General features: G+C 48.2%; 1 protein-coding gene and 1 non-coding gene across 2 annotated transcripts in view; one reads left to right on the top strand and one right to left on the bottom strand.

Moving 5' to 3' along the window:
* Positions 1-1,898: 1,898 nt before the first annotated feature.
* Positions 1,899-21,568, bottom strand: part of LOC101902122 (uncharacterized) — a 53,408-nt gene continuing 33,738 nt past the window's right edge. The window contains exon 3 of the mRNA XM_059884003.1: positions 1,899-4,529. Coding sequence (XP_059739986.1) covers positions 4,462-4,529 — 68 coding nt within the window. The 3' untranslated portion in view covers positions 1,899-4,461. The remainder of the gene's footprint in view (positions 4,530-21,568) is intronic.
* TRNAE-UUC (transfer RNA glutamic acid (anticodon UUC)) lies at positions 21,202-21,274 on the top strand. The gene has a single exon. It is a non-coding gene; the product is annotated as a tRNA-Glu (tRNA).

The following is a 21,568-nucleotide window of genomic DNA, read 5'->3' as shown; positions in this document are numbered from 1 at the left end:
GAAAAGGCTTAACATGCCCAGTTTCTTGCATCATCTCATATCTAGCAAGGCCCTAAAATCCCTGATGGAGTTAGCAGCTCCTTGCGACTACCAGCAACCCTCTGTGACCAGCGACCACCTTCTGCCAAACGTGTGTGCTTCATTGCACAGATCCCCCTTCACTACAATCACGTTCTGCCAAGATACACCGTGACCTCCGCCTGCCCTCTCGGGAGCAGCTCCTCAGAGCCACCTGAGAGGCTGTATCCCAGGCCACAGTCCTCACTGTGCCTCCAATAAAACTTAACTCAACTCTCTCGTTGTGCATTTTTTTTTTCTAGTTGACGCATATATTCTCCTTCATTCATAAATCCAGTTTAGCGGAAAGTTATATTCAATCCACCCAAAGCCAGCCTCATACCCTTATCTACCGAGTTTCCATTATCACCTCTGACACCCGAGGAAAGAACCCTGAACATCAGGAATCTTAGAACAAAGTGAAATTCCTTGTCCCCGTGAAGCTGCTCCTGTTGCTAAGGAATCTTAGAACAAAGTGAAATTCTTTGTCCCCGTGAAGCTGCTTCTGTTGCTAATTTCCATTACTCTCATATCTGCCCGTGGTTTTTCTCCTGTTTTCATCTTCAGGGCTCTTGTGTTTTCTTTTTTTTTTTAATTCTTAAGTCTCTACCACGTTGTCATCTTCCTGTAGCCATCAGATTGGCCTTTTCTCACTTTCTTGCGTGTTTCTTTGATTTGTGAACCATTTTAACACAAGCCTAACCCCGAAGATTTCTTCACGAGGGTACTAGAGGTACATGTGACAAATAACTTGAAAAGCATTTCCCATTTTTTTTCCCCTCTACTGAGCAAACAATTGAGTAAGAGCAACCTTCAAAGCCAAGTAAATGTTTCCAAAATAAATGCTCGCTTTGCCAGAAAATATTTGTGAAGGTATTTCAATAGCTGTAATAAAGCAAATACTTGCATAATGGGTGAACAACACATCAGAAATATTTTCGCATTCCTTTCGTGAGCACCTGTGGTTACTCAAGCTTCATTTCTGACCTGTCCAAGGACTCAAGAGATATGATGGGAAAGTATTTGTTCATTCCTCCCTACCGCACACGGTGAACGCAGTAAAAAATATTTCGTCTGCCAAGAGGATTTTTGTAGGGAACACACACCCATTTCAAATTATGTGCCGTTCCTTGCAGTTCAGTCCTCCCAGTGGCAAGCTGACAGAAGAGGACTGAAAAAGAAGTAAAACTTGGCACCACTGAAAAGCAATTACAGCAGGTCTCGATTTGATGGTGAAGCGCCCTGGGGAAACACATTCCCACCGAAGTTCTCATCCGGAATGGGCGCTGAGCTTCCTCGGCGGTCACCACCAGCACAGAGGCAGTCTGGTGAACGCAGGATCAGAGAATGCATCCTTCCGTGTGACGAGAAATTCTATCAAAGTCTACTCGGGGAAACCGGGACTGGCCTAACTGACGTGAAAAAGGTGGATTTGTTGTCTAAATGCTGATGAAATTTAGCAAAAAATAAACGTCATCCCCATAACACCTCTCTCTATATATAGATATAGATATATTATGGGGTAAAAACGTATCTGCAGAAATACTTAAAATTGTAATGTGTTAATATATGTTGATACTTTAACATATTTTAATTTTAATGCTGCTGACCTCGCTATGGCTCAGTGCATAGGGAATCTGCCTACAATACAGGAAGTGCAGGCAGACATGAGTTCAATCCCTGGATCAGGAAGATCCCCTGGAGGAGGGCATGGCAACCCACTCCAGTGTTCTTACCTGGAGAATCCCACGGACGGAGGAGCCTGGTGGGCTACAGTCCACGGGGTCGCAGAGAGGCAGACACAAGTGAGCGGCTGAGGACACCTTGAGAACACACATTAACTTTAATATATATACATTTTAATATTTTATATATTGATATTATAGTTGAATATATTGATATTATATTGCAAAGATACATCTCTAGAAATACTTAAAATTTAACCTTATCTGGTCTACTTTCTTCTTGAAACTTATTCTTAAAAGTCCGTGCACTTAATAATGGAAATGCTGAAAATTCTACTTGAATAAAAGTTTGAATTATAAGTCTATAACCCCACCCATAGTTCCTAAATTTCAAAGTTTAGAAATTACATAACAATTCTATGATCTGCTTCAGGAGTTCTCAAGAAGAGGCAAGTTTGTTTGTCCAGCTTCTGTTACCCAGAAAGGGACAGTTGCAGCATTTGGAGCTATTTCTGGTTGTCAGAACTGGGAGAAACCTCTGGATCCAGTGGGCAGGGGCCATGGAAGCTGCTAAATGGCCTGTAATTCACAGACCGGACCCACTATAGACACACAGCCAAAGAAATAAGAGACGCAGATCATAGTGAACAAACACATGGATACCAAGGTGGGGAGGGATGGTGATAGGCTGAAATGGGAGATGGGACTGACAGATACATGCTATTGATACTATGTTTAAAATAGATCCCTGGTCCAGGAAGATCCCCTGCAGTAGGAAATGGCAACTCCCTTCAGAATTCCCACCTGGGAAATCCATGGACCGAGGAGCCCGGTGGGCTACAGTCCATGGGGCTGCAGACTCAGACACACACATGTAAAATGGGTGACTGATGAGAACCCACCGTACAGCTCAGGGACCTCTACTCAGTGCCCTGGGGTGGCCTCAATGGGAAGGAAATCCAAAAAAAAAGAGCGGATATATGTGTACATATAGCTGATTCACTCTGCTGGACACAGCAACTAACACAGCATTGGAAAGCAACTGAAATCCAATAAAAAGTAAATTAAAAAAAAAACACAATTATCGAGCCTAAATGATCATAATGCTAAAGGCGAGAAACCGCGGTTTACTTTCAGCATCTATCCTTTCTCGATAAATATAACCTAAGACATGAGAAAATATACTCTTTAAATTTAATATTATGTATTCTGAGGGTCTGTCCAGAAACACAAGTAAACTAGACATGGAATAGGAAATAGTCTTCTGGAAAGTAAAATTCCTTAAATCCCCGTTTCCAAATTATGATTTCCTATTTTCCTAAAGGAGCACTTAGGAAGTTCTTACTCCAAAAACGCCTCAGCTTGATGAATTTTCCAGAAAAAAAAAGATTCAAACCTTAAGTGAAACTAAATCAGAAACATTCAACTTTTGTTCGGTTTTTTAATAAGCCACATGGACAAGATTAAAGGTGATGTGTGCATAACAAGAGTAAGCACTCGTTCTGCCTTCTAGATGTTAGGGTACTTGTCAAAGGAAGGAACTGATGTTTCTCATGTCCAAAACTCTGATAGTGTGATTTCATGACAGACTCTAATCCTAGTTGCCGGCTGAGCTAGCATCAAGGAAAGAGCTCCCCTTCTTTAAAATTAAAGTGTTAAAATTGAGGACCACCTTAGCTCAGTTGGTAAAGAATCCACCTGTAATGCAGGAGACCCTGCTTCGATTCCTGGGTCGGGAAGATCCGCTGGAGGAGGGATACGCTATCCATTCCAGCATTCTTGGGATTCCCTGGTGGCTCAGCTAGTAAAGAATCCGCCTGCAATGCGTGAGACCTGGGTTTGATCACTGGGTGGGGAAGATCCCCTGGAGGAGGGAAAGGCTACCCACTCCAGTGTTCTGGCCTGGAGAATCCCATGGACTGTATGCAGAGTCAGACATGACTGACCAACTTTCACTTCACTTTAGTCAAATCGTCAGCAGCTACGGGAATGCTCAAAACACTATGGTCTACAACTAAATACAATGACAAGAACAGAGCGTTATTTCTGTGCTGCCCTTCTGGCGAAGACGGGCAGCCCACACAGGTTCACGAGGAAATACCAGGGAAACTGAGGGGCGTTCCACGCAACGACTGGCTTGTAAACTTCTACTGTGCCAAGATTAGGAATGTCAAAGCGGGCTTCCCTGGTGGTCCAGTGGTTGGCAGTCTGCCTTGGAATGCAGGGGACACTGGTTCGATCCCTGGTCTGGGAAGATGCCACATGCCTCGGGGCTGCTAAGGCCGTGCTGAGCCACAGCTTCTGAGACCCGCACTCTAGGGCCTGAGAAACACAACTACAGAAACCTGCGCTCCGTAACAAGCGAGGCCTCTGCAATCAGAAGCCTGCTCAGCAGAACCAGAGGACAGCCCCTACCTATCCTAGAGGAAGCCCAAGACCCAGCCCCTACCCGCTGTAACGAGAGGAAGCCCAAGACCCAGCCAAAAATAAAAAAGTAAATAAAGTAAAAGAAACAAAAAAGATCTGGCCCTAACAAGGCTCAGGGGATGCTTGTGTTATGTTAAATTGCTCAGTCGTGTCCAACTCTTTACGACCCCATGGACTGCAGCACGCCCAGCTCCTCTCTCCATGGGATTCTCCAGGCAAGAATACTGGAGTGGGTTGCCATGCCCTCCTCCAGGAGATTTTCCCAACCCAGGGATCGAAACCCAGGTCTCCTTCATTGCAGGCTGATTCTTTTACTGCTGAGCCGCCAGGGAACCGTGAGTTCTATATGTTGAGGCAGGTCTGAAAAAAAAAAAAAAAGAAAAGAGAGAAAAGGAGAGTAAATGGGAAAAAAATGGAAAAAGGAGATAAAAAGAGGGCCTCCGCCCAGTTCTCAGAACCTCAGCGTTCTAACTGTTCTTCCCTCCACTGTGGTCGGGCAGGCCAAGTCAGATCTGCATTTGAATTTCAGCACAGGAGGCTGAAACGACAAGCATTCTTTTTTTCTCTTGAAGTGGAAATCCAAGCCGGTAACAATATTCCCACTTCGGTCTTGCCAAAGGGACAGACTCCAAGGCTTCAGGCGTAGGATTAAGTTCTTCAGTCCTGTGAGGTGCTACAGAGCGAACCACTTGCCAAGACATGGAGTCTTCCATCGGACGGGAGAAAAGCCCTAATGCCTGATACACGACGGGGGCGGGGGGACTGGAGCGACTGCCTGAGAACCACAGGAGCATCAAGGCGCCCTCTCCAGCATCTTGTGCTAGAGACCGGCAGTTTACTGACCTTGAGCATGACTGACTAACACTTTTGACTTGTCAATTTTGTAACAATCATAATAAATGAATCCCAGAAAGCTGAAACAGTATTTTACCATCTGGATGCCTTTTTTAAAAAATATACACTAAAACTAAGAAACCGATATTCTAAGTTCAAACTATATATATGTTTTTTGTTTTTTTTTTTTCAAAGTATAAACGGTTAATCTGAAAAGAGCCTGATGCTGGGAAAGATTGAAGGCGGGAGGAGAAGGGGACGGCAGCTGATGAGGTGGTTGGGTGGCATCACTGACTCAATGGACATGAGTCTGAGTAGACTCCGGGAGTCGGTGATAGACAGGGAGGCCTGGAGTGCTGCAGTCATGGGGTCGCAAAGAGTCGGACACGACTGAGCGACTGAACTGAGACATTTAATAAATGGAGACAAGCAACGTTATAGAAAATCGAAACTCCATCTAACCATCACATTTGTGACAATCATGCTATCCCTATATTTTTTCCCCAGAGAAATTTGCTTTTTACTTTTATTATAAATTTGTTCTTTTGTATTGGGGTATGCACTGGAGAAGGAAATGGCAACCCACTCCAGTGTTCTTGCCTGGAGAATCCCACGGACGGGGGAGCCTGGTGGGCTGATGTCTATGGGGTCGCACAGAGTCAGACACGACTGAAGCGACTTAGCAGCAGCAGCAGCAGGAGCAGCATATAGCCAATTAACAATTTTGTGACTGTTTCAAGGTGAATACAGAGAAGGGACTCATCCATACATATATATATATATGTATCCATTTTTAATAAAGAACTGAGATCAGTTGCTAGTATAATTTCCACAAACAAACATTCCTGTCGCCACAGTAGGGAAAATAACGTTTTTTAATCAAGTTAGGAAGCCTGGTATTAAGCTTACCAGAGGGCAGGGCAAAGGCTAGCGATCCAAGCAGAGATGGGTCTTTTACACTGTAGCACACTGCCCCCTGCAGGTCGTTCATTTCAGAGTCAACATTTTCAGCCATCTCCATTCTCTGCGTGACATTTGGTTACTTAGTAAAGTCAGAGATAGGTGCAAAGAGTCCGACACGACTGAGCAACTGACCTGAACTGAACTGAATGTCTGCTGCTGCTGCTGCTGCTAAGTCGCTTCAGTCATGTCTGACTCTGTGCCACCCCATAGACGGCAGCCCACCAGGCTCCCCTCCCCGTCCCTGGGATTCTCCAGGCAAGAACACTGGAGTGGGTTGCCATTTCCTTCTCCAATGTATGAAAGTGAAAAGCGAAAGTGAAGTCGCTCAGTTGTGTCCGACCCTCAGCCACCCCATGGACTCCTAGGATATTTCATTTTGAAATCAGACTATGCTTGGAACATTAGTTCGGATTACAAACAATGGGCAGAAATAAACCTTTCGTTTCTTCTCCAGAAGGAAATACTAAACCACATGATAAAAAATTTCCACAGAGGAAAGCTGTTTGCCAACCATGTATAATAGATATAAATCTCCTTTAAAGCAATAAAAAAATACAAACTAAAGTTCACCACTACATGCCACGTCTCTTCATTTCGCAATGATGAAATGAATCCCCAGAAAACAAATTAAAAGACATCATAGTGTGTTCATCATAGTGTATTTCTGCATATTTGGTTTTGCTTTAAAATGTCAGTTTGAGTTGATATATGGCAAAACCAATACAATATTGTAAAGTTAAAAATAAAATAATAAAAAAAAGAAAACAATAATAAATAAAAAAAAATTTTAAATGTCAGTTTGAAAAGAAAGTGAAAGTGTTAGTCGCTCAGTCGTATCCCAGTCTTTGCGACCCTGTGGACTGCAGCCCACCAGGCTCCTCTGTCCATGGGAGTCTCTAGGCAAGAACAGTGGAGTGGGTTGCCATTTCCTCCTCCAGGGGATCTTTCCAACCCAGTGATCGCACCCTGGGTTGCAGGCAGATTCTTAACCACCTGAGCCACCAGGATATTGGTTTATCTAATCCCAACATTCTATTTGTGGTACATAAAATAATTCCACAAATCTAGTGTATTCTGAGTAAGCGCACTTCAATTCCAAAAGGGGGGAGGGGATAAGAAATTAAAAACTAAAATGTCAAGATATTAAATGTAAACATAGATATTTTGTCTATCCAATTGACAATTTAAAAAAAATAGATGAGCATCCAAAGACTTCTCCTATCAACACAGGTGGAAGGGAGGGAGAAGACCCAAGATGGGGGTCGATGGAGAGGGCTGAACAGACCAGGCTCTGGCACAGCCCGAGGGAATCAGGGAGGCAACTGGGGAGCAGGGAGCCTTAGAGAGTCGTCCTGTGTCATGCTGGCTGGCAGGGCTGTGTCTCCTCCCACCTCAAGCGCTCTTTAAATGTGGGTCACCCCAGCAGAGACAAAGCCTTGAGCAGAGGGACGACCTGCGGCTGAAGCCACTCCTAACTGACCGAGTCCTTGGGCCTAGAGAAGAAAACAAGGGTCTCAAAGGCCCTTGCTGAGTCATCTCACTTCGGGGAAAACCACATCCAACTTTAATTTCCACCCTGATGTCCCCGCCAGTTGCATCTACCTGGAATTTACCATCCCCTGCCCAGAAACCTCCTACCCCCTGTTCAACGACAAAGGCCATCTCAACTAAAGAGTGCCCAAAACATCCCACTTGACTACCATTTCCCTTATTGCTTCCACAAACCTCCCTTTAAACATGAAGCCTCCCTGATCCCTCTCGCGCTCAGCCTGGTCATTAGATTCACTGTCGCCCCTCCTTGCCTGAATGAAGGTCACCCACCTCCGTTGACATCGTGTCTCCTTCTTTTCTGCCTCAGCCCGAACTATACCATACACTAACCGTGCCCCACGCACGCACCCACCCACGCTGGGCACCTGGAAGGGGCAGCCCAGTCCACCTCTCTTCTCCGTCCCTGTTCAGGGATCCTGTCCGTCTCTTCTAGACCCTGACTTCTGCTCTAGGAGGGGAATTCAGCGCTAAGTCAGGAGGAGAAACCTCGGCTCCCAGCAGCGCATCTCACGTTAGACACCCCCCACCCCGCCACCTGACCCCTGAACCTCAGGGGTCACCTGTGCTGGTCGCTTGGCTTCCCTGATGGAGCCACACACGTCCTCCTTGCCGAGGCCAGAGCGCAGAAGGCGACACTCTGGTGCATGCAGCCTCGAGGCAGCTCTTCCCTGGAGAACGCAGCATCAGCCACCGCTATGAAGTGAAGCCAAAAAACACCAAGTGCTCCGTTTTCAGGGACAACCAGCCTAGAGGGACAGCCTGCTGACCAAACAGCCTTTCAGGATCCTTGCGCAGGAAAAGCCAGACAAGGGGAGAGACTGAAATGCCGAGGATTTTCATTCTGCTGGTAAATTCAAAACATAAAAACGAGAAGAAGGACTTGGGGAGAGTAAAAAAAAAAAAAAAAATCCAGGTGACCCTCTCAGGAAGATGGCTAACCCTGTGGCATCCCAATAAAAAAATTCATGAGGGACTTGTGGGCCAAGTGGATAAAAACCCCCGCTGTAACAACTCTGGGTGAGCCTCCCCACCAGGCAGCTGATCTTGCAAAGACCATCACGAAAGCCTCACTTCTCGCTGCACTTGGTGTCTCCCAAGTCCATTCCTTGGGCTGGTGGGCTTCATCGCCCGCGTCATTAAACAAGGACAGTCAGCATGTATGTGTCTCCTTGGACAATTCATTTCCGAGGGTTAGACAAGAGCCCACTCTCGGGGGCCCGAGGGGTGGGGGTTCCCTCTTCCTGCAACAAGACCTTCCCGCCTCGAGTCGGGCTTTCAGGACCCAGGTCATCTTGCTGCAAGGGCAGGGCGAGTTCTGAGTCCCTGTTGGAACTGTTTCCTTGACTTGCTTTTCGTTGCTTTTTGTTGTTATAATCATACATAAACGGCCTGCCTCAGAGCATCCTGCCCCTCTGCCTGGACCTTAAACTAAAGCAAGCACGTTTGTTCAGAGCCCTGTCCACCTGGGGACAGCAGGAAGGAAGGAATTAACACACTCTCCTGCCCCGAGGCTTGCCATTGTAGGACACATTTGCAAGATCAATGGCCTTTTTCCTTGGTTTCCTCACCTACCCCTTTCTTTTCATCCACGAAAGAACCTGGCACTCAGAACCCCAATAAGATGGTTACTCTGAGACACTACCCTGCCATCTCTTTGGTCAGTCTGCTCTCTGAGTAAAGCCGTATTCCTCGCCTCAACACCTCGTCTCTGATTCACCGAGAAAGTGAGCTTGGACCTGGTAACCGTCTCCTCAGACACACGGTCCCACATTCAATCTCTGACCCCGTCTACCACATCCTGATTCCCTGCTGCTGCTGCTGCTAAGTCGCTTCAGTCGTGTCCGACTCTGTGCGACCCCACAAAGGAAATCAGCCCTGAAAATTCAGTGGAAGGACTGATGCTGAAGCTGCAATACTTTGGCCACCTGATGTGAAGACCTGATACACTGGAAAAGACCCTGATGCTGGGAAAGATTGAAGGCGGGAGGAGAAGGGGACGACAGAGGATGAGATGGTTGGATGGCATCACTGACTCAATGGACCTGCGTTTGGGTGAACTCTGGGAGTTGGTCATGGACAGGGAGGCCTGGCGTGCTGCAGTCCATGGGGTCACAAAGAGTCAGACACGACTGAGGGACTGAATGAGAGCCATACCCTGAAGGACAGCAGCCCATCTTCCCAGCCTCATGGTCCTTAATTCTCAGTCATTAATTTATCTTCTTCTCTGGCACCGATGTATCGTCCGGCTTCCATCTGATGCGGGGCCAGGCTTTAGCTTCTTATTCCCGAGTGTGTCTATTCTTAGATTCTGGCCCTGACACTGCGTTCCATTTTCGCTCATAGAAACGGGGCCACGGCACAAAGACGCGCAATTCCACAGCAGCCAGCAGCAGGGGGCGCACTCTGTAAAGGATTATCTATGTGAACTTTTGGTGCCGTTTTTTTCAGAACACAGCCCAGTAGCATCTTTCCCGAATAAAAACATCTCCAAGTCCATCACAGGCTTCCCAGGGGCCACTAGTAGTGAAGAACCTGCCTGCCAATGCAGGAGACGTAAGAGACCCGGGTTCGATCCCTAGGTGGGGAAGATCCCCTGGAGGAGATCCCCTGGAGGAGGGCATGGCAACCCACTCCAGTATCCTTGCCTGGAGACTCCCATGGACACAGGAGCCTCCTGGGCTACAGTCTCTGGGGTTACAGAAAGTCAGACACGTGCTCACACACTAAGTCCATCAGAGGCTCAGAGACGCTCTGTAGTATTGAGGGTTGGTCTTGGAGAGAAAGAAAGGAACGTCACCAGTGATCTCCATCAGGACAAATTGCTATCTAATATTTGACTGCTGGAAATGCTACAAAACTTATAAATCATTCACATGGTTGCGCAAGATAAAGAAATCATTCATATGATAAAGAAACACCACCACATTTAATTACTGTTATCTCCACAGCCATCATAAAAAAAAAAATCAATAAACAGGCTACTAGTGTGGAAAAAAAAGAAAGAAGCTTTCTGAAGGTCATTCTCTGAGAGCATATTTTTTAAACAGGAAAGACGGGAAACTGCCTCTCTGCTGAGTTTTACAAGTTTTCCATTTCCTCTGCTTTTTCTCTTAGGTGGCTGGTACGGCTTATAAAACCTTCGAGAAATTTGAAATATTGAGGTGTCTTCCCTGAGAAAAATGCAGCCATGCACAGGCACATGTGCTCTGCAGATGCTCACGACCTCCCTAAAGACCATGCACAGATTTGGGAAGATCTCTGTGGGTTTTAGAATTTGGTGGCCAAGGTGAAGTGGAACACGCATTACAACGTCTGGGTTCAAAACCTGGGCGGTGACTACTTACAACCAGGATAGCTTTATGCAAAGCCACACCCTCAGGGACACTTGGTCAGCTCTAGCATGAATGTAATTATTTTATGGAATTACACTTTACACAGGGTTTATGGGCATCGCACGATGCCACCAAGAAGGGAAATCTCTGCACAGAGCTGGCCTACTTTAAAAAAAAAAAAGACTCAGACTAACAATAATGTCGTTTATATTACACTTCTCACCGTGACTTTCTACAGATTGTGGCCTTTCTCCAACTCTTCTATGCTTCTTGACTCGATGAATCAATTCCCAAAACAGTTATTCCTTTCTCATAAAAACCAGTGAAGTGTTTACCCGAAAGATTTTCCCGCATTACAATTTGGTTTAAAAACTCTAGTAACCATTCACGTTGTATTTAGGCACTTGTGTGCCTAAAAATACAGAAAATTTGATTTCGTAGCCTTGATGGGCCATGTCAGGGCTATGTGTGTGCTAAGTCACTTCTGTCCTGCCTAACTCTTTGCGACCCCACGGACTGTAGCCTGCCAGGCTCCTCTGTCCATGGGATTCTCCTGGCAAGAATACTGGAGTGCGTAGTCATACCATCCCCTCCAGGAAATCTTCCCAACCTAGGGATCGAACCTAGGTCTCCTGCGTTGCAGGCAGATTCTTTACCATCTGAGCCACCGTGGAAACCCATACTCCATTTATAGCTATTAAAAAAGTACTAGCTATATTTCTTGTGCTGGACAGTATCTCCTTGTAGCTCATTATTTTATACACAGTACGCTGTACTTCTTACGCCCCTCCCCTTGTCTTGCTGTGTTTTCGACAGCGGGAACAGCAGGATCGTCCTGCAGAAGGCTGAGGACATCAAGCCTGGGTGTGTTCCAGCACGCCCTCGCCAAATTACCACAATCTCATTCTGAAACCTCTCTAGACTGTCTCTAACCTCAATGCAAGTAAGATGCCTTTGCACGCTTTACTCTGTTGGACTGATGGAAATATGATTAATGAAACAGGATTTGCGGGCGTTTAGAGAACTCTGCAAATCTACAAGCAATAGAAGAGAGAGAGAGTGAGACAGAGACCATGTTAAAAAAAAAACATACACGGTATTAGGGCAAGAGAGAGAGAGAAACAGAGAGGTTTCACATTAACGCCGGGATCTGAGAGCCTCCGGAGTCAGGAGAAAGCACTTGAGCAGTTATTGACTCTTGAGCATTCTCTTGTTTGCCAGACCTCGCTCTGCTGAGACAGGTCATCTACACTCAAGTCCCCGAGCTGCGTTTCATAATTTAAGACAGGACTTGAGAAGCGAGGCTTGGCGTCCGTGACGTCTCAGGCCCTGAAATCAGTCTTCTGATGCACAGAGGAGATTTCTATCACAGGAAGAAAAGTGACCTGCATTGCAGAGAAGGCGTTCCAAGCTCCAGACGTCCGTTTTCAGCTTTGTATCACTGTCACTATGTTCGGGGAAGAGCCCCAAGCGAAGGTGACGGGTAGCAGACCACCCTTTTAATGAAGGTTCTCTGGGGCACCAGGACTTTGAGAGGGTGTGGGAGAGACTGTCCCTGGCGGGGCAAAGAGAAAGATGGGTTAGAGGGTCTGGGATCTTTTTACTCCTGATCTTAAGTTTAAAAAGGCTCGAACATAATAGAAGAGGTTAAGAAGAACCCTGGAAGGAACAGTTTGCCTATTAAATCCTTGCCATGACCAGTTTCACATACTCAATTATCTCACTTTGGTATAATGTGAGTCTATTTGTCACTTCCCCAATGGAGCATCTACATTCTCTATATTTGAAAGGATGTTTGCAAAAAGTCCTTGCATGTAGCCATTTCTCTCTCTGTTTGTGTGTGTGTGTGTGTGTGTGTGTGTGTGTGTGTGTATATGCGTCTATCTCTTAATAGAGCTTCTAATCAATGGTTCATAAGCTGCAAGTCCCCAAAGATTCAGGCAAATGTGGTTCAGCCCTTCTCAGTTACAAACAGATGGTTGCCACCAGCTCAGAGCTTTGCTACCTCGAGAACAGGTTTTGAAAAGTCTAAGTCTGTTACTTACAGGGAAAACTGAAACTGTTAGTTACTCGTCATGCCCGACTCTTTGTGCTCCATGGACCATAGCCCGCCAGGCTCCTCTGTCCATGGGATTTTCCAGGCAAGAGAACTGGAGTGGGGTGCCACTGCCTTCTCCAGGGGATCATCCCAACCCAGGTATCAAACTCTGGTCACCTACATTGCAGGCAGATTCTTTACCATCTGAGCTATCAGGGAAGTCTGCCCAGGAATGATTTCAACATCCGTAACAAGTGGGTTGGTAACTGGGAATGAAAAATTGAACACAAGTTGCTTTTTCCTTGGCTGTGAACAATGAGCAGCAAGCCCAGAATACCGTCTCTAAAAACAGACATTTTATTTAAGAGGCAGCAACATCAACTTCATTTTCTTCCCCCTGAAACATCGCTTCCAGTCAAGGTTTGGGGGAGGAAAATACTAAATACTGTGTATTTAGTGAGTAGGGCCTCCCAGCTGGCTCAGTGGTAAAGAATCCACCGGCCAATGCAGGAGACATGGGTTCGATCCCTGGGTCAGGAAGATCCCCCGGAGGAGGAAACGGCAACCCACTGCAGTGTTCTTGTCTGGGGGAACTCCCATGGGCTAAGGCTCCCGGCGGCCTATAGCCCGTGGGGTTGCAAAAGGGTTGGACACGACTGAGAAACTAAACAGCGACCAGCACCCCAAAACTCAGGGCAGGCGAGCAGTGAGTGTGGCCTGTCCGCTACAGCTCCATCCCAGCTAAGAAACAGGAAGCGCTGCAGGCGTCCAGGGCAGACACCTGGCAGGCAGCAGTAGAGGTCCGGGAGAGAGAGGGGACTGCTGAGAATAAGAGGTCCCCCACATTTCTGTGTGTTCCCTTGGAAACTGGCTGTAGGCCACCTCCTGAAAGCTCCCCAGAGAGGCCCCAAACCACAGGAAAGCTCCGTGAAGCCACACAAGTGTGAGTCCCTCCGTCCCATGTGACTCGTCACCCAGTGGACTGTAGCCGCCAGGCTCCTCTGTCCAGGGGAGTCTCCAGGCAAGAATGCCAGAGAGGGTTGACATGCCCTCCTCCAGGGGATCTTTCCGACCCAGGGATGGAACTCGGGTCTCCTGCATTGCAGGATGGTTTAATGCACCGGATCTGACAGGGGATCCCTCTCTGAATAAGCTAGGGGAGACCCTTGCATCTTGGCCACAGAGTCATTTCAGATGAGAAAACAGAGCAATTCCTCACGGGGGCTCACCTCTTTGCTCTGCAATTCTTCTTCCCACATGCATGCTGGGGAGTGTGGAAGCTCTGGGTGGGGCTCCCCCCGGCCCTCTGTCTCTCCCCCTCTGGGTGGGGATCCCCCCACCCCTCTGTCTCTCCCCCTCTGGGTTGGAGTCCCCCACCCCTCTGTCTCTCCCCCTCCGGGTGGGGGTCCCCTTGCCCCTCTGTCTCTCCCCCTCCAGGTGGGAGTCCCCCCGCCTCTCTGTTTCTTCCCCTCCGGGTGGGGGTTCCCTCGCCCCTCTCTCTCCCCCTCCGGGTGGGGGTCCCTTCGCCCCTCTGTCTCTCCCTCCGGGTGGGGGTCCCAAGAAGGATCCCCCGCCCCTATGTGTCTCCCCCTCTGGGTGGGGGTCCCCCCACCCCTCTGTCTTTCCCTCCGGGTAGGGGTCCCCTCGCCCCTTTGTCTCTCCCTCTGGGTGGGGGTCCCTGAGGGATCCCCCACCCCTCTGTGTTTCCCCTTCTGGGTGGGAGTCCCCTCGCCCCTGTCTCTCCCTCCAGGTGGGGGTCCCCTCGCCCCTCTGTCTCTCCCCCTCTGGGTGGGGGTCCCTTTGCCCCTCTGTCTCTCCCCCTTTGTCCCTCCGGGTGGGGGTCCCCCCACCCCTCTGTCTCTCCTCGTCTGGGTGGAGGTTCCCTCGCCCCTCTGTCTCTCCCTCAGGGTGGGGGTCCCATGAGGGATCCCCTCGCCCCTCTGTGTCTGCCCCTCCGGGTGGGGGTCCCATGAGGGATCCCCTCGCCCCTGTCTCCCCCTCTGGGTGGGGGTCCCCCCGCCCCTCTGTCTCTCCCCCTCCGGGTGGGGGTCCCCTCACCCCTCTGTCTCTCCCCCTCCAGGTGGGGGTCCCCCACCCCTGTCTCTCTATCTGGGTGGGGGTCCCCCCGCCCCTCTGTCTCTCCCCCTCATACCTAGAGGTGCACTAGAGATCTTCTGGTGAGTGCAGTCTCCACAAATCCATTGTTCTGGTGACTGACAGCTATTGGAATCCCAATAAAACCGACTGCCATTCTTATCTCCCATCTCTTTAAGATTTTTTTTTTTTTTTTGACATGGACCACTTTTAAAGTCTTTCTGAATCTGTTACAATACTGCTTCTGTGTTCTGGTTTGGATTTTTGGCCCCGGGGCATGTGGACTCCTCACTCCTCCCCCACCGATGGAAGCTGCATCTCCCACAGTGGAAGGCGAAGTCTTCACTAGAGGACCAGCCGGGAAGTCCCTCCCCTGCCCCCAGACTCTTCACCCTGCGAGTCACTGCTCGTCCTTAGTCACAGCCCTCAGCATGAATGCATGCCATCCAGGACACGGTGAGCTTGTCACAGCACCCCCTGGCATCTTGCATAAAGTGCTTCTTCAGTCGCTCAATCGTGTCTGACTCTTTGCAACCCCATGAACCTCAGCACGCCAGGCCTCCCTGTCCATCAAAAACTCCCGGAGTTTACTCTAACTCATGTCCATCCAGTCAGTGATGCCATTCAGCCATCTCCTCCTATGTCATCCCCTTCTCCTCCCGCCTTCAATCTCTCCCAGCATCAGGGTCTTTTCCAATGACCGACTTATTTTCACCAAAATGATGTCGACTGAAAAATGAGTCGCAAACCTGTTGTTTGTTTGGTGGGAATGTCAGGATCTTTTCCAAAGAGTCGGCTCTTCGCATCGGGTGGCCAAAGGATTGGAGCCAAGGATGTTTTCAAGCGGTGTGCTTTGCCGTGTGAGCAACCTGCCTTCACACACTCGCACTGGGGCTTATTGGAGGGAATCCCTTTGCTCTGGGAGCCTCTTCCTACCCCACAGTGGTAGGTGGGTTCCACTCCCTTCCCTTTCTCACTAACAACTCCCAGGCCACCCTAGTCAGTGGTGCCGGGATCCACGCCCCCCCCACCCCAGCTTTTCCCAATGCACCCCCTCCCACTGTCCCTGCCTGGACCCCTGGCCTCAGAAGCCTGTTCCGGGACTCCATTTCTGCACACCCCTCACCCTCAGAGGACCCCTGGGGGAATTCCGGGGTGAGAGGACCATAGCAGCTCAGGGACGCCCTTCCCGCCCCGGGGAACCTGGGGAATAAGCTCCCACTCCCCCACCCTGCCCCGCCCCCGGCCCTGAGGAAGCCTCAGGGAGTTTGTCCTCAGGTTCTTATGCAGGCATTTCTGGTTCCCAGCCGTAAAAGGATTACTGTGGGGCTGCAGCAAAGGAACGAAAGAAAGGAGTCCTGCTGTGACCAACAGGGAAGACAGGGAATGGGAAGAAAGGCTGCTCGTCCCCCGTGCTCCTGTTTCTGTCTTTGTAAACACAGGTTCGATCCCTGGGTCAGGAAGATGCCCTGGAGGAGGGCATGGCAACCCACTCCAGGATTCTTGCCTGGAGACTCCCATGGACAGAGGGGCCTGGCGGGCTACAGTCCGTGGGGTTGAAGGAGGAAACAGACAGAGCTGGACTCCATCTTAGGCCAGGATTCCAAGATTAGGCTACACGCACGGTCACCCTCCCAATGGACTCTGAACTTTGCGCCCCGGTGTGTCTATGGAAATGGCATTTCAATGGAAAACCAGACCCTCCAATAAAAAAGCCTCAGGACTTGGACTCTCAGTCGCCTAAAAGAATATGCTAATTATCTCTGTAACAGAACAAAGTCATAAATTCCATTATATTTATCAGGATATGACCACAGGCCTATTGATAAATGTCCTCTGTTTAACTAGCTAGGCTTACAACATATGAATCTTGGGATAACTTTGATTGTATCTTTCTTTTCCTTTGTTCAGACTAGTTTCAGGGAATTTGGGGAGGTGGATTTGGGCACGTACACTTAGGGTATATACCAGGTTTTCACAAAAACTGGTCAGGGTCCTTGGCTAAGAGGAGACTCTGCCTTGGGCCGGCCGGTGTAATCAACTGCACGCCACAATCTGCATTGTCCTTCTGAGTGAACAGAAATTGTTTCCCGGAATGCATGGCTGCAACCCAGTGACAAGGACCCAGCACAGACGCACATAATTAAGTAACCAATTAAAAAAAAAATAGGTAAAGCTGAAACAGTGAGATTTCCTTCTGAGTAACAACCCTGTTCACCCCAACTTTCAAAATGTTTCTAGAAGCGCTGAGCATTCTCCCTCCTCCCACAACTAAACAAGCAGCTGTCACGTGAGTCCAGGGAGCCGAGCCCGGAAGCCAGCAAAAGTGGCTTTGCGGGTGATACTGGGTGAGTGAGAAGGGGTGATGTGCAAGCTGCCTTGCTCCTTGGTCGGTGTGCAAAACACAAATTTTATTGCCTATACAAACCGCACAATCGTAAGTCATAGTTTGACTTCCAAATACACAATATTGAAATCAAACAAATGCAGCTGAGTTATTTACTACTTTCAAGGCTACCATGGCTTATAACAGATGCTTGCAAACGGACCAGGAACATGACTTCCACTTAAAATTTGGATTCAAAGGCACCACACAACTTCAAATTAATTTCTAAATAGACTATTGGGATGTAACTTCTTTGTAAACTAATTTGTATTAACTTTCTTTTATTTATTTTGTATTTAATTATTTTGCAGTATTTCTCTTGCAAAGGAGGAGGAGAGAAGGGAGGGAGAAAAGTGAGGAGGAAGAGGAGAAGAGAAAGAAGGGAAAACAACAGCAACAGCACAATTTGCCAAGCATCGTGCTGACCAACCGCCCTTGAGGAGACAGGCAGGTCACTTGAGCCGTGTCTGTCTCCATAACAACATCAGGAACAGCACCTACGTAATAACAGTGACTGACTCACACGCACGCATAGCAGTCTGCAGGGCAGGAAGACACCCTTGTGAGGGTGTCTGTTAAAGGACTTGAGTGTCTTTTGTTGTTCAGTCGCTCAGTGGTGTCAGACTCTTTTCAACCTCATGGACTGCATCACGCCAGGCTTCCCTGTCCTTCACCAACTCCCGCAGCTTACTCAGACTCATGTCTGTTGAATTCGTGATGCCATCCAACCATCTCATCCTCTGTTGTCCCCTTCTCCTCCTGCCTTCAATCTTTCCCAGAATCAGGGCCTTTTCCAATGAGTCAGCTCTTCGCATCAGGTGGCCAAAGTCTCCTGAATGTTGAACATCGTCTTTAGAATAATGATGTTCAGGGCTTCTCTGGGGGCCCAGTGGTTAATAATCCATCTGCAGATGCAGGAGACACGGGTTCAACCCTGGTCCAGGAAGATCCTACAAGCCGCAGAGCAACCAAGCCTGTGTACCACAAGTACTGAAGCCCGAGCGCCTAGAGCCCATGCTCCACAACCAGAGTCCTCATCACAATGAGTAGACCGCACACCGCAGCTAGAGAATCGCCCCAACTTGCCACAACTAGAGAAAGCACGCACACCAAGGAAGAGCCACCGCAGCCTGCATAAGTCAGTAAAGAAAGAAGAACGATGCTTAACGGCAGATGAGAGGGCTGAAGTCTGACCGATCCTTTCACTGATCTTATGGATGGACGCTGGAGTCAAACCTAAAGAGAACCCAGCCCCCACTGGCTTCCGATGGGAACAAGTTTCTGAGACTTCAGAGCAGAGGAGGAAACCCTAGACTTCTGGGACTCAGCGAAGTCAGCTGTACTCCAGAGGCCTCTGGGGGACCTACGTGCTGGACACCCCCACCTTGGTGATGCGTGACACCCAAATATCATCCAAGCCAGCCCGACTGACACCTGCTGACCTGTGTGCCTGGATGGTCACCAGCTGTGTGCCCATCTTAATCAAGAGCTCAGAGATACCCAGCAAGACAAAGGATGTGTATTGATTACAAACACCTACGGAGCTTCTGCGGTTGGGGGGGAAGGCAATACTTGGGCGTTGAGTCCTACCCCGGGCCACAGGAGCAAGGCCTTGCAACAACGACGCCTCCAAAGCTGACGGAGCCCCTTTGTAATCATTGCCAAAAGCCCCCGATCATTACTCACAAGCTTCCTCACTGCCTATTAGGCAGAGATGCACACTCCAGTAAACACCCCCAAACCAGTCACCTAACGCCAGCCTTCCAACAGGAATTTTCTGTCTTGAGACTATAAACATTGGCTGTTAACCCATGAAAACTGTCTGTCGGGAGGTTGGCCTGAAGCACTCACACTGCGCACTTTATCTCTGCTCTTTGTTCTTAGCAAGCTTTTCACTCCCTTCTGAAACGCCCTGTGTCTGGGAACTCTTGTCCAGGTGCTCGGACTGCCTCAATACTGGGCATCTGTACTGAGTATCCGTGTTTAAAAACAACAGGACTATACGATGATCTTTTACTTCTATCTTGTCTGTTCCACTTTTTCTATTTCATATTCAGTGCTCCCATTTCTCTCGGTTTATGTTTTCCAATTTCTCCATCTTTTTTTTGTTGTTTTGTTGTTGTTCTTTCTCAAGGCTTTATCAAGTGTAGTAGAAAAGCTTCTGTACACACACATATGGGGCTTCCCTGGTGGCTCAGTTGGTAAAGAATCCACCTCCAATGCAGCAGACCTGGGTTCAATCCCTGGGTCGGAAAGATTCCTTGGAGAAGCAAATGACAACCCAGTCCAGTATTCTTGCCTGGACAGAGGAGCCGGGACGGCTACAGTCTGTGGGCTCCCAAGAGTCAGATGCAATTTAGTAACTAAAGCACTACACACACACGTATAAATAGTATGTACAATATAATCTATATATTTTAGAAAACTTAAAAGTTTCTGCCTATCTAAAAAATTGATGACATTTTGATTCGACTTGTTTGACTTAGTATGAATCAAATGCTACATTTCTAATTTATATTCATTCAAAACTATGATATACTTCTGTGTATTTTGACATCTAATATTACTGCCACAGGGCTTTCCTTGTTGGATCCGTGGTAAAGAATCTGCCTTCAACACAGGAGATGTGGGTTCAATCCCTGGGTTGGGAAGATCCCCTAGTGAAGAAAATGGCAATCCACTCCGGTATTCTTGTCTGGAGAATCCCATGGACAGAGGAGCCTGGCGGGCCACAGTCCACAGGGTCGCAAAGGGTCGGTCATGACCGAAGGGACTGAACTCACATCCACATTACTGCTAAAAGTCTAGAAAGTTTATTACCTTATTGATTAAAAAAATTTTTTTTGAAGTGGACTTGAAACTTGTAATCCAATTCTGAGAATATAAAGAAAGACAGTGTTGTAAAGAGAATGGATGCTGTAATCACGCCTGGGCTACTCATCCCAATCTCCCAGGGGCCTACAAATCCCAAAATGCTTCTGTATGAGTGTGCTACCACAACACAGCACCCCAGACTGGAGGCTTCCACAACACAAACGGACCTGACGGCTCTGGAGGCTGTCAGCCCGAGATCAACGTGCAGGCAGGTTGGCTACCCATAAGTCCCACCTCCTGGGCGTGGAGATGGCTGTCTCCTCATTGGGTCCTCGTGCAGTCGTCCCTCTGGGTGTGTCTGTGTCTGCATCTCTTCTTATAAGGCCATGGGTCAGAAGGAATTAGGGCCCAAGCTAATGACCTCATCTTACCTTCATTACTTCCTTAAAGCCGCATCTCCAATTACCATCACCTCCTGAGGCCCTAAGTGTCAGGATCTCAACATATGATTTCTGGGGGTGACACCGTTCAGTCTAAAGCAGCTTCTCAGAAAAAGAAAAAACACACACACACACACACACACACACACACACACATATATGTATTTCAGGGCTTCCCTAGTAGCTCAGACGGTAAAGAATCGGCCTACAATGGAGGACACCTACGTTCGATCCTGGGGTCTGGAAGATCCCCTGGAGGTGGGCATGGCAACTCTCTCAAGTATTCTTGCCCAGGAAAAATCCCATGGACAGAGGAGCTGGGTGGGCTACAGTCCATGGGGTTGCAAAGAGTCAAACATGACTGAACGTGCATGCATGCAAAGGCTCACTTAAGAACACGTGAGTTTGGGTCGTTAGGTCCTTTAAAATATAACTGAGGCATAAATAATATACCATAACATATAGAAAAAAGAATAAATAAAGAATAAAAATAAAGAATCATCAACCACCTGTTTTTTGGCGGAGAGGCTAGATCTTGGGTGATAAAAGGAGGTGAAGAAACGAACTATATCACTCGGACTTCCTGGTGGTCCAGTGGTTAGGACTTGGCCCTTTCACTGCTGAGGGCCCAGGTTCAATCCCTGGTCAGGGAACTAAGATCTTATAAACTTTGTCACGGAAATAAGATCTCAAAAGCCATGCAGCACAGCCGATAGGAACAGAATGAAGGGACAAAAGAGGCAATTAAACGCTTAATCCCACTACGGGATTATACGTGGAAAATTATGGGAAACTCCTGTACGTTAATGATTCCTCAGGAAAGCAGGGTGGCTTAACCACAAAACCAAGCTGGCTTGCGTAGCAACAAAAGCATGCTACTGAAGCATGGGATGCGCCCCCAAACTATGAAACAATGGCGGCAGGAGCCCCACATCCTGTCCCAGGAG

The sequence above is a fragment of the Bos taurus genome, chromosome Y (assembly GCF_002263795.3).
Source record: "Bos taurus isolate L1 Dominette 01449 registration number 42190680 breed Hereford chromosome Y, ARS-UCD2.0, whole genome shotgun sequence".
Taxonomy (NCBI): Eukaryota; Metazoa; Chordata; class Mammalia; order Artiodactyla; family Bovidae; genus Bos; species Bos taurus.
Note: the sequence above shows the minus strand (reverse complement) of the source record. Positions and strands in the feature narration are given on the sequence as shown.